We start from the raw sequence: 13,293 nt of genomic DNA, 5'->3' as shown, positions 1-13,293 counted from the left end.
AGGCGTTTTGAGCAACTAATAAAATAAGGTGATGTTACCCTTTTCGTTTTACATATTACTTTTGTATTCTTCAAACTGGAACTGATTTTTTCCGCCTTCAAGGTCACTTCGAGGCCATGGTGTGTAGGTCGTTGAACTCACCTTGACGCCGAATACCACATTGCATTATGAAAAATACATATTAATATGCAAAAAAATACGACGAACTTAAGAAAACCGTTAAAATGACCTTCAAAGGATTTTTTTTATTACCATCCGATGCACGCCTTAAAACCATGTACATCCTATTTAGTTATTTTTCCTTACTTTTAATAGTAGCAGAAATAAATTAGGTGTTCCCAGTTAAAATTAACACATTACCGACCGGTGATTATCGCATAATTTTGAAAAATCTATTGTACATGGCTAAACACTTTTTAATGGAACTTGCAATAGCAACAGCAATTTTCATTGTGAACTAATAAGTCATCCTCAATAACATCATCTAATAGTTTGATTTCAGATTGCAATGTAAAAGTAAACTATGCTTTCTTTTGGTACAGCACAATTATTGAAAATCCTATTAATAGGTTTCCGGTGGGTAAAGTGTTAACACCCTGTATACAAGTGCACACAAGTTTTATGAACTGTATTCCTTGCTTCGAGATAAAGTTTGTTATGTCTAGACTGCGGTACGAAATAGTAGCCTAGTAAAAAATTCTTTCTTCCCTTAATAATCTTTTTATGATTTTAAATTGGACCTACCCATATTTTTGTCATAAATTCATGAAATCTGCAGTCAATATATACACCAACGTGCAAAAGAAAGAAGCACCCAGTATAATTATAAGATATAATGACAAACAATATATCTTCATGTAGAAATTGTATTGTACAATGATTGATTTATTGCATTTAAAGTATTAGATTATAATCCGCAATAACACATATATCCTCAGAACAATTCAATTTGAATGTTTTGGATGTTCTGGAGGTACAATGGGAGACAGAAGTACAAGAAATTCGAAATCCATCAATACGTGGCAATGAAAGCCATTCATGAGTATATTTTGCATTAAACTTTTGCGAATACTGTACCCTCTGTAGCTATATTCAGTGGTCTACACCTCTACACTTGTCGCGTTTCCATGCTAGTGAGAGACAACACGATAAAGACGTTTTGTAACAGTTTATAATTTTTTTGCTCTGTAACTTTATAGTGAATCCTAATAAATTTTCATCATAATTAATTACATAATTTTTACTACATACAAAAAAAACTGGAGTGTCTAGTTGCGTTTTTTCAAGGTTTAAATAGGATTTGAAGTCGAATTTTATGAATTCTCCATAAGAAGATGTGTTAAAATGTGCAAACTTTGAGTTGCTATAATTCTTAAACGGTGCAGTGAATCGAACCCAAACTTTGGTAATTGCATTAATTTAGTAAGAATTATATCTTGTCAAATTTTCAAAAATTTTGTTGCGTTTTTATATACGTCCAGAACATCCTTAAACAGCATTTCAAAACTTACTGTGTTCTTGTTTGATTTTTTGCGCTTTTCTATTGAATATGGCTGGTGCTTCTTTCTTTTGCACAGTAGTGTAGTTATACATATACAGGGTGTCTCCCAGATCACCCGTACCACCCATTTATAATCTCGAAAATAGGTTATTTTCAAAACTTCAAAGTGTTAATTTTATAAATCAGATGCGCTCTATCAAATGGTGATATTTTGAACTTCCGGTTTCGGCCGTAAATAGGTGATTGAGACCGGAAGTTACATTTTTTAAATGGAACATGGTATTTTTTATTACGGATTCGGATTCTATGCGAAAAACAAGAAACTTTTGTCTGAAACATTTTTTCAAGAAATGTCATTTTATGTCCTTCATGTAACCTTCAAAATGAGTCTTGGCGAAATAATGTTTTCATTATCTGTGTCATATAGCCCAATTTTTTTATTCAAGCAATGAACTTTAATCAATAAAATATTTTCCACTTTGTTCGATGAACTTTTGCCATCTTTCTGGCATCTTTCTGGGTTATGCCAAGAGCAGATAGTGAAAACATTATTTCGCCAAGACTCATTTTAAAGGACATAAAATGACATTTTCTGTAAAAATGTTTCAGACAAAAGTGTTTTGTTTTTTCGCATAGAATCCGAATCCGTAATAAAAAATACCATGTTCTATCTGAAAAATGTAAATTCCGGTCTCAATCACCTATTTCCGGTCGAAACAGAAAGCTAAAAATATCACCATTTGATAGAGCGCATCTGATTTATAAAAGAAACACTTTGAATTTTTGAAAATAACCTATTTTCCAGATTATAAATGGGTGGTACGGGTGGTCTGGGACAGCCTGTATATGTCCTTTCACGTGTGACGAGTCACATATAGAGTATGTTTCAATTTGCAATGGACGTCCAACACCCGCAGTCCAGTGACAACCAACAAATCGCCGTTTACGAAATAAATTAACCGTCGTTCAATGAACCGACTTTATTATAGTATAACTAAATAAGATAGTATTGCGGAGCTCCCTCGCGTGCCTGGGTCTCTCGGGACGAATTCTACAAACCGTCAGTCTTATATAATATCGCAAAACTATTCACGCAAGCTATTAACGGCCGAATTGAATCGATCCTCCCACGAATACTGATCTCGCTGATGCAAAACGCCGCTAAAATGTGTTCGCGTTCCCATGAGAAGCGCTTCGAGTTCCCGTTTGTTGAGCCGAGTTCACGATAAACGAGCAATCAAGAGAAACAAACACACCGTGTGTCCATCGAGAGTTTATCAATAAATACTTTATCGATCTATGCTTAATCGAAAACTGTATAGAGTTCCTCGTCATAGGTTTTAAAGTTACGATCTTCGAGGTCTGTCTTAGGCGAACCCCCTAAAAAGAAATCGACCAGTCTAGGATTTTCTTGTTTCTCTGTTTTTCTTTTTTTTCGAGAAACTATCCACGGACAGGAAAAAATGCTTTCCGAACTTGTTCAGACGTATCAAATCAAGTTGTTGAATAAAACTATTATTATCACGAGGTTAACGCGTTAACTGTTGGTTCGCGCAATTTTCTAAGAACAAGTTGCTGTGGTCTATCGACCGTTTGGCAGTGAGTAAATGTCAGACATTATTTCGGCAGGAGTACGACGAGCTTCTCGGCTATAAGATTCCAAGTTGCTTCTTGATTCTTGTTCTTGACGCGCTCGTTATAGTCCAGTCAATGAATGCTCTACATATAAGGGGGTGTAGAGGGAAATGGAAGGAACACAATTTTTAACTTTGGGACTTTGTTTGGACTAGTTAGGAGGTAAACATACTAAAAGTCCCTACTCCTAGGAGGTGAGCGGGGTACAGGGGGGCACGTTAAAGTTTCACCTTTTTCGGTTTTCCGCTTATATCTCGGAAACTATGTGTCCTAGCGATAAGACCATTCTATACAAAATTAAAGCTGACAAAACGTGCCATGAGATTGATTCTATTCAGTTTTTCGCTATCTCGCATAGTTTCCGAGATATCTGCGCTCAAATTTCACGAATTGTGAAAAAGAAATTTTTGCCTTATTTGACTAACTAACTCTTCAGCACAATTAGTGAACTTTGAGCGCGGATATCTCGGAAACTATGCTAGATAGCGAAAAACTGAATCGAGACAATCTTATGGCACATTTTATCACCTTTAATTTTGTATAGAATGGTCTTATAGCTAGGACGCATAATTTCCGAGATATAAGCGGAAAACCGAAAAGAGGGACCTGCTACGTGCATTTGGAGTTGAAATTGAAAAATTGAAGTTGAATTTGAGAAATTGATGTTGAAATTCAAAAATTGAAGTGAAAATAAACTTGAAGTTGAAAATGAAGTTTTGAAATTGAAGATAAAATCGGAAGATTGAGGTTGAAATTGGAAAATTGAAGTTGAACTTGAAAAATTGAAGTTGAAATTGAGAAAGTGATGTTGAAACTGAAAAATGGAAGTTGAAATTGAAGTGTTGAAATTGAAATTGAAGCAAAAACACTAACTCGAACAAATAATACCAAAGTGAACTTTGAGCGCGGATATCTGGGAAACTATGCGAGAGAGCGAAAAACTGATTAGAATCAATCTCATGGTACATTTTGTTAGCTTTAATTTTATATAGAATGGTCTTAACGCTAGGACACATAATTTCCGAGGTATATGCGGAAAACCGAAAAAGGGGACCTTCTACGTGCCCCCTTGCACCCCGCTCACCTCCTAGGAGTGGGAACTTTTAGTATGTTTACCTCCTAACTAGTCCAAACACAGACCAAAAGTTAAAAATTGTGTTCCTTCCATTTCCCTCTACAACTTTTCGTTGACTGGACTATTATGTTAACACTGAACCTACCACCACCGGTCGAAACGACCGGTTTCAGATTTATTATTTTACAATTATTGAAATAATAAAAATGATTTTATAAGAATTGATTGTATAAATATCTTTAGTAGAACACGTATTGTAATAGGAGCCGCAAAAAGTCTAAATAAAATCAATCTTGTCATTTTTATAAGGGTAGGTAGGTTTAGTGTTATGTAATATTAGTTTTCGGTGGGAGTCTTCTAGGCTAGAGTATTTTATTATTAATAGACTGCGGATCTTTACGCAAAATAAAAATTGTCTGCATCGATTGCAAGAAATAGAAACTAATTTGAATGTTATTTCTTCCCTTAATGATTTTAATAGAGGAGAAATCATATGTATATTGACATCTTCAATTTTTGTAAATTTTCCAACAGTTTTTAATTTCATCTACTCAATTTTGCAATAAATGCGTAAAGATCCGCAGTCTATCGATTAAATATATTATTTATTCGTTTCTGTTGCCCCCTGCAGTTAACGTGCTAAAGCCTCGACTCCTTTATCAGCTGTACCTAACAAATGTGACTACAGTGTGCATCGATTGCACCTGTCTAGTGTAAACGGACGGTCAATGAAGGAGATCAGGGTAAAAATGCTGTTTAGGAGTAGTGTATACATAATTATCAAAGACACTCTTTTCTCTTAACGCGGAGAATACTCTATGTTTACGCTTTTGTAAAGTGCAACAAACCAATTATAGAGCTAGACGATAACCTTGATCCAGCATTTTTACCTCGCTTTTTGCACAGAACGTTAATAAATTTTTAACAATCGTCGAGCATCGGCTGACAACTTCTTCAGTCGTTCTTCAGAAGCTCGGTTCAGGGGTGGTGTCTTGATTAAATGTGTAGAGATCAAGGACATTGAATGTGGACCTCCTAAACAGCATGTTCAACCTGTTCAGTTTCAAGACGTGGGGCTACTGTTGCTTCGTGTTCCCCAATTTGGCTTCGTTTCTACCTGATCTATTGCTGTTGGTTCCCTCATACGGCCACTGTTGACAGGAACAACTCGACCAACAATGAACGTGTCCCTTCTGGGACTTAATACTGAAACCCTTCGAGACTCTTCTCTCCCCACGCACCTGCGCGGCAATTTAAACACCAAAGAAACGGGGGGGGGGCGCCTCCACCGCTGGGTTTACATTAGTCCAGTTGCTGGATCCAGGAATTTATATTCCAGTAGTTTGACTGCAAATTGGTCAGTGTCTACATCAGAGTTTGGCAAGAAGCTACGCCTCCTTTTCTCGGCCGCGCGTCTCGCTCCCCGTGATGATCCTAGTTTTTTCGTCACCTCAGGCCAGAGTTGGGCAGTATTTAAATAAAAAGTAACTAAATCCGGATCCAACTAAAAGATAAGTAACTAATATTCGTGATATCTCTCTCTCTCTCTCTCTCTCTCTCTCTCTCTCTCTGTCTCTCTCTCCCTCTCTCTCTCTTCTCTCTCTCTTAAGGTTCGGATCCAAAAGGAACTTGATCCGAAATTTAATTAGTTATTTTTGTATCCGAAGCAGAAGGATCCGAAGCTACGGATCCATTTGTAACTAGTTAATGTAACTAATTCAAAGTTCCTTTCGGATCCTTCAAGTTCCTTTTGACCAGCTCGAGGCTTGAATGAACACGTTCCGAGGCCCGAGACCTGAGCCCAGAACACAATAGCAGTACAATAAACACGGCCGGGGGATCGCCCGGCCGTGTTTATTGCACCACTCGGCCTATGCGCCCGAGGCACCGATGATGGGCAGAAATATTGAATTAGTTACTTTTTCCAAGATATCTTTTCAACTAAAAGCAGCACGCAGTGACCGAATTTTATCGAATTTAGACTTTTCTTAATCGGCAGAACGCCACGAATCGGCTTGTGGGACTTTCGTGAGGGCAGCACGGAAAATAAATAAGTTCAGGTTTCACTTGTCAGGGGTTTCATGCCGAGCTACCGCAAAGGAGCGAATGCTGAACTTATTTATTTTCCGTGCTGCCCTCACGAAAGTCACACGAGCCGATTCGTGGCGTTCTGCCGATTAAGAAAAGTGATCCGAAATTTGTAACTAATTACATATTTTGCCCAACTCTGCCTCAGGCACGCACCATATGAACTCCGCGTGGCGCATTAGGGCAACACCTGTATCAATAGGTTCGCACATTACCGAGGACGTACTATTATCAATGCGTTTTTTGTCTATGGTATCCCCCGTAGTCCTATTCCACTACGTCAAAGTTATATTCAGAATTGGGAAAACATTTTCGCGTACGTTTAGACGCGCAGGTGATATGGTGCGGGTCTGAAGTGGAAGCGAGACGCGCGGTCAGGAAAAGGAGGCGTAGCCCTCGAAAATCGGCCGAAATGAGCACTTCTTGCCGACCTCTGGTCCACATACATCCCGTCAGAGCTGCGTGGAATTATAATTGAATTGTTGAATTCTAATTGGAAACTGGACTGGAATGCTACTGGACTAATGTGAATCCAGCTTAATTCTGCGGCGCGTTATCGTCGTCCTGTTGGTCGCTGGTCTCTGCGGCGGAGGGTATAGTTGCGAGTAGCCTGACCGCTAGCCTGCTGGGAGATCCGGGTGGTTCTGGCTCCTGTATGGCTAATTGCCTCGTGAGCCTTGGCTTCGACCTGGTTGGCCTAGGTGTGGTCCTCGCAGCGATCTCCAAGGACGCGCTCGATCTCGAGATCCTCCAGGTGCTGGTGCTGGCAGTGGTAGCGGACCCGGAGGAGTCGTTCCTGGAGGAGCTGAGATTCGAGTCCTGCGACGGTTTCCTTGTGATCAGCCAGGACGAGGCTCTTCTCTTAGGGTCCAATAGCCGCAGTGGTATTCCACAGTGATGCGTCTGTCTCCAGGAGTCAGATCGAGATGAAGAAAAATTCTCGCTGGAGGACACCGAGGAGGCTCTCTTGTGCTGTTTCTGTTGAATCTCCGCGATCTGATAAGCGTACTGGTCGCTTCTCGTGTGACGAGGCCTGGTATCCTTGGCGCAAGGCCATAAGATCCTTGTCCCCCATCTTCTGTAGTTCGAGCACTGTCCAGGCTCGAGCAGCCTCGAGTTGCACGCGCAAGGCGTCTGATTGTCCCTGGACGACCGGTCCATCAGGCTGTTAGTGTTCACCGGGGTGTGACGGTTGCTGAAGTTCGAGCTGTGCCTGCATCTGCCGATCCCCCTAGTCACTCTGGACTCCTCGATCGCTTTGCAGATCAGCACGCAGTCTTTCTTGAACTGTTTCGTCAAGATCGCGTACAGGAACGGATTGCAGCAGGAGTTCAACGGTAAGACGAACACGGCGAACACCTTCGCCTGCTCGAGCGACACCAGCTGTAATCCGAACGTGGCCGTCAGAGAGAAGAACGCTATGGGGGACCAGCAGAGGAAGTCCGTGAACACTAACAGCGCCATTCGCTTGGCTATGCGGGAGTCGTTCGAGTTCCATGCTTGGGAGCCGCGGATCGCGCAGTACATCTTCAGGTAGCAACCCATCAGAATCAGAAAAGCTACTCCGTTGATCAGCATCAGGAAGATCACGTAGGCTAGAGCCGCGTCGCCGTTTGTTTCGAACGGGAGACAGATGGCGAACTTTCTGTAGTCGGAAACGCCGATCAGCGGCAGCGAGGCCATTGACAGAGCGAAACACCAGCCAACTGTCATGATGTAGCCGGCGTGTTTTAAGGATAGGCGTTTGTTCAGGTGCATCGCGTGTGTTATCGCGTAATTTCGTTCGAGGGTGATCACCGCCAAGGTGTACACGCTTAGTTCGGAGCTTAGGACACCTAGGAAACCGGCTAGTTGGCAGCCAGCTGACGTCTGCCAGGGAATCGCGTACATGCGGAATTCGCCTAGCGTCGAGGCGTCTACCACGGCAAGCAGACCTGCAAATATATATCGTTTTAATTGTTTTAAAGTACAATAGAACTCCATTTACATGAACCTGCCCGGAGACCAGTTGGTTCACACCTGCCTCCTCCCACTATCGATTCACAGTGTTGCGATCAATGCTAATTAGCTGGACAATATTCATAACGTAATTCCGTAAAAAAATAGATGTTAGTCATATGGAGGAATGTCCACATAGATAGTAAGAATATTAACATTTCTCTGTCGGTGAAATTCCCAAAGTCTTTTTTGTCGACAGAACTGTACAAGCATTTTGAATTCATATTTTTTCCTACATTTTGTAAGGAGGTCCATAAAAGCTCTTATACGTAATTATTATAATATCAATTGATACTTTTAAACTACGTCTTGTACTTACTTTCCTAAATTCTAAAGTAAATTTTTATAACAGAAACTAACGGCGAAAGTACGTTTCATTGTTTTAATTAATTCCATTAATTGTACATATTATAAAAGTTATGCATGCAATATTCAACGAGCTCAATGAGCGCAGTAAGCAATGAACGCCAATAAACGGAACAATTTTTGTTGGTAGCATCAGAGCAAACTTTAAACTTTCTTTTCATGTAAATTTGAAAATGTGCAGAAATTAACAATATTAATATTTTTAGCGACACTGATCGCTATTTCACGATCTGAAGTTTTTGGAAGTTTGGAAGAGTTTTCGGAAAGGGGTGAAACTTCAAGGAATATAACCATATTTTTCAAAATTGAAATCGCTCGGGCCCCTCATCGAAAAAAACGTAAAAAGAGAATTTGTTTCCAGTTATCGACAGTATAAAGTTGATTTTTGAGGTTGAAAAAATTATTTTGTAATAGCCCAATCCTTCCCGAATGAAACTAAAAAAATGTAGCTCAATCGGACAAACAGTTCCCGAGATGAAAATTCGTAAGCGAGACCCGTTTTCGCCGAAATGGGCAAAAATTTAAAACTTTGAAGGCCTGCCATTTCTAAAAAAAGTCGAAACCGGCAAAATGATGACTTAAACCCCCCCCCCCTAATTTCTCATGGACTACAACATATTTGATTTAGAACAAAATCGACGATGGTGCCTGCAAAAAGTAATCGATTCGGCATGGAATGACCCAAAGGCAATCATCTTAATGGATTGTATAAATACGTTTTGGAGAAATCGTGTATAGATACGTTATGTGAAAAAAGCAGAAAAATCTATGCGAGTTAATATTTCCAATGTTTGCACACTTTGTATTAGTAATCATAAAGAAGGTTCTGCCCAGCTAGCACCTCGAATCGCAGCACTGTACGATTGTGAGAAGAGGAGAAAAGAATCTTATCGCTATGTCTAATTTCGTAACAATGTCAGACAAACCTAGATAAATGCCCATACAAAAATCGGCGGCAGCCAAATTGCAAACCAGAAACCGGGGAACGTCCATCTTGCTCCTAGAGAATATTAATACGAAAACGACTGTGCCGTTTCCGAGCATGGCTAGCAGAAAGACTACCCATACCCCGCAACGCAGCGTCCACCAGTCGAATAAATCTTGACATGGCAAGAAAGGACCTGGAACAGCATAGTCGTGATACAGAAATATAATTGATATTGTCTATTAAGGATTACAGATTTATTAAGGAGGTAGACTCGATTCTAGGATTGCAAGGGTGGGGGATGCGTGCGTCTTCTCATTTCTCAAAAGCACTAGATAGAAGATATAAATCTAGGCATCAATCGCCCTCAAAAGTCCTATTTTTACGTTAACGAGGCGTAATTTGCATTATTCGGCAGCATGTAGCTGTCGCAGCTTTGTGAATAATGCAAATTAAAAATAGGACTTTTGAAGGCGATCGCGGCCTAGATTGATCTTCTACTTCTAGCGCTTTTTAGTATTGAAAAACTCCGGCCTTGCATTATCGGGAAATGAGAAGGCGCGTCTCACACTCTTGCAATCCTGGAAACAAGAGACTACCCCTTTAAGTATGTATGTATAGGGAACTTACCCGGCTGAGGTAGGCATTGAACGCGTGACGGCAGTGTCTGCGGTGGCAGTGTAACACGGCTGTTCTGCTCTTCAAAATAATCCTCAATATATGCTGGCAGGTTACCAGGGTACGTAAAATCTGAACCAAAGTTAGCCCAAAGTTCATTTATTTGCGAGCCGAATTTGTCGGTCATGTTATCTAAACAAACGTCATCACTTCAGTGCTGCAAAGTATTCGGGGAATGTCGATAATGTTTGTGAAAAATGTGATATGTATATGTCTCGCGTATAATCACATACTCAAACACGAGCTCTATGCGTCTGTTAATTAAACTGATCTTTTCATAAGTGAAAAGTCAAATGATTAAAAAGCATCGTAAACGTGTAAAATCCGCAGTCTAGTTATGTGTCATGATTAAGTGTACAGAAACTTTCCTGGGCCTATGTGCTACATGTGTTATGATTAAAAAATGTCTCTAAAGACTATGAAACTACTATGGAAATTGTAGCGAGACCATGTTACGTGTTCGAGTCGATGAACGGATTAATCGTTGCATGCTTTGCAGCATTTAAGTGTCGGGTACAGCGCGCAAATTAACTGAATGGAAATAAAGTAGCAATCAAGGGGGACCAGCCAAGTGTAAAACATCAAAATGATCGAATAATAATCGAAGGCTGAAGAAAATCATTTCGACGATGGTATCAGTGGCGACGATTCAACATGGCGGATGGCGGGAACCAGTCACTTACTCAGCTGAGGCCAGAAATCGGAGTCGCTCGAGTTCCACAGACTCAAGTCAAACTCATTGTTGGTGGGGTAGAGGATTGACTCTTGAACGGAGGATTTCGTTACCGGTTCCTCTACTTCGATGGACAGGAACGAGCAACAATGGTAGGCGTATGACAGCACCATGGTCTGTACTCTTGGGAACCTCTCTGGCGATGGGAATTCCCTGAGGGCAGGGTTGTTGAACGTCTTCAAGTGCAGCAGTCCGGACAGGCCTAGCGTTGGCAGTGCGGGGAACACATTGTTTCCTAGATTTCTGTAACATTTCCAATTAACCCTTATGTAGTTAACTAAAATGTATAGATTATTCAAAATCTTTCTGTATTTAACATGTTTCTACAAATTCTCATTATAAGACTATAAATTAATATATTAGCGAGTAAAGAATGGACATTCAGACAATTTTGTAATATTTTTTAGAGGGACATTAATAAATTGTTGAAAGAAATACAGTAAATGTGTACCCAGGTTGACTACATAAATAAACACAGCTCAGTCGAAATACATAGCCCCCCAAAAATACAACGTCACATAATTCCACAGGGACATAATACCCTTTGTTAACTCTTCGCGGACGACGATGGATTATCAGGTTGCTTCTATTGGGTTGGCAAATAAGTGTTACTTGGAAAGTGAAAGAAGAATAGGAATAGTCAAGTCGATGAATGCTCATAAGGGGGGTGTAGAGTGTAGAAGGAAATGGAAGGAACACAATTTTTAACTTTGGGCCTTTGTTTGGACTAGTTAGGAGGTAAACATACTAAAAGTCCCTACTCCTAGGAGGTGAGCGGGCTACAGGGGGGCACGTTGAAGTCTCACCTTTTTCGGTTTGCCGCTTATATCTCGGAAACTATGTGTCCTAGCGATAATACCATTCTATAAAAAATTAAAGCTGACAAAATGTGCCACAAGATTGATTCTATTCAGTTTTTCGCTTCCTCGCATAGTTTCCGAGATATCCGCGCTCAAAGTTCACTAATTGTGAAAAAGAAGTCTTCAGCACAATTAGTGAAATTTGAGCGCGGATATCTCGGAAACTATGCAAGGTAGCGAAAAACTGAATGGAATCAATCTTATAGCAAATTTTATCAGCTTTAATTTTGTATGTAATGGTATTATCACTGGGACACATAGTTTCCGAGATATAAGCGGAAAACCGAAAAAGGTGAGACTTCAACGTGCCCCCCTGTAGCCCGTTCACCTCTTAGGAGTAGGGACTTTTAGTATGTTTACCTCCTAACTAGTCCACACAAAGTCCCAAAGTTAAAAATTGTGTTCCTTCCATTTCCCTCTACAACTTTTCGTTGACTGGACTAGAATTAAAAGTTTAATGTTAAGCCTTAAAAAATTGAATTACGCGATGGACCGAAAGTTGGGCCCAAGATGGTGGCTACTTACAGGTCCTCTAGATGCTTGGTCTCCTTGAACGCTTCAGGGTGTATGTACTCGATGTAATTGCTCTCCAGATCTCTGAAACATCGAACCCTCTTTTTCAAGACGATAGCGTTGAGCCATCTTCGCGGGGCTAGCTACAAGCTACACTACTTACAACAGCTGCAGCCTTGTCAGCCCAGCTAACGAGTCGCTCGAGATGATCCTCAGCTTGTTGTTCGACAGAAGAAGATCGTGCAGCAAGTTCAGCCCTCTGAACGGCTCATCCATCAACGAAGAGATCTGATTGCTGGCTAAGTCCCTGAAGAAAATCATTCTTAATTGTTTCGCAAAGGTGTTACCGCTTAAACAAACTCATATTCCAAAAACAAATATACATATACAGGGTGAACCACGAACCGTTATCAGTAGAGATTACTCTGTTATTAGCAGTTCGATCGAAAATGTTTTCATGAGGTATAGCATGGTTTCTCAAGAGAGCTTTCAGTCACCTTCAATTTTTTGCAAATACGCCTATCATTTTTTTACGCCTATTCGTTAGTATCATAACATACAAAAAATTGCAAAAACAATTGCAAAAGGAATTGTAAAAAATTGCTTCTTTAATTTGATTTTTACCTGTTAAAAACATATCTACAAGTTAACATATATACCTGTTAAAAACATACAATACATACTATACAGGATGAGGCGCCAGAAACAGGCCACCTGAATAACTCGGCTGCTATTGGTGTTAGGAAGAAATGCATCACATGGAACTTGCTTGGTTTCGAGGGGGCATTAATCAGATGTTAGTAGCTTTTTTTTAGGTGGACGCGTAGAGGACATATGAAGGTCAACTTCATTTTTTTAAATGGAATGAGGTATTTTTTATTACATCAATCCAGGCAACTGGACATTCGTTATGAAAAAGTA

General features: G+C 40.2%; 1 protein-coding gene across 6 annotated transcripts in view; it reads right to left on the bottom strand.

Moving 5' to 3' along the window:
• Nucleotides 1-6,736: 6,736 nt before the first annotated feature.
• Nucleotides 6,737-13,293, bottom strand: part of Rk (G-protein coupled receptor rickets) — a 46,504-nt gene continuing 39,947 nt past the window's right edge. For 5 of the 6 annotated variants that reach the window (XM_076422888.1, XM_076422885.1, XM_076422887.1 and 2 more), the window contains 6 exons: nt 12,536-12,679; nt 12,385-12,456; nt 10,950-11,242; nt 10,219-10,398; nt 9,590-9,784; nt 6,737-8,233 (listed from right to left, as the gene is read on the bottom strand). In XM_076422888.1, the coding sequence (XP_076279003.1) occupies nt 6,837-8,233; nt 9,590-9,784; nt 10,219-10,398; nt 10,950-11,242; nt 12,385-12,456; nt 12,536-12,679 (2,281 nt within the window). In that variant the 3' untranslated portion in view covers nt 6,737-6,836. The remainder of the gene's footprint in view (nt 8,234-9,589; nt 9,785-10,218; nt 10,399-10,949; nt 11,243-12,384; nt 12,457-12,535; nt 12,680-13,293) is intronic. The other variant, XM_076422886.1, reaches the window with a different exon arrangement.

This window comes from Lasioglossum baleicum, chromosome 4, assembly GCF_051020765.1.
Source record: "Lasioglossum baleicum chromosome 4, iyLasBale1, whole genome shotgun sequence".
NCBI classification, from domain to species: domain Eukaryota; kingdom Metazoa; phylum Arthropoda; class Insecta; order Hymenoptera; family Halictidae; genus Lasioglossum; species Lasioglossum baleicum.
The sequence above is the reverse complement of the archived record's forward strand: the minus strand, read 5'-3'. Positions and strand labels throughout refer to the sequence as shown.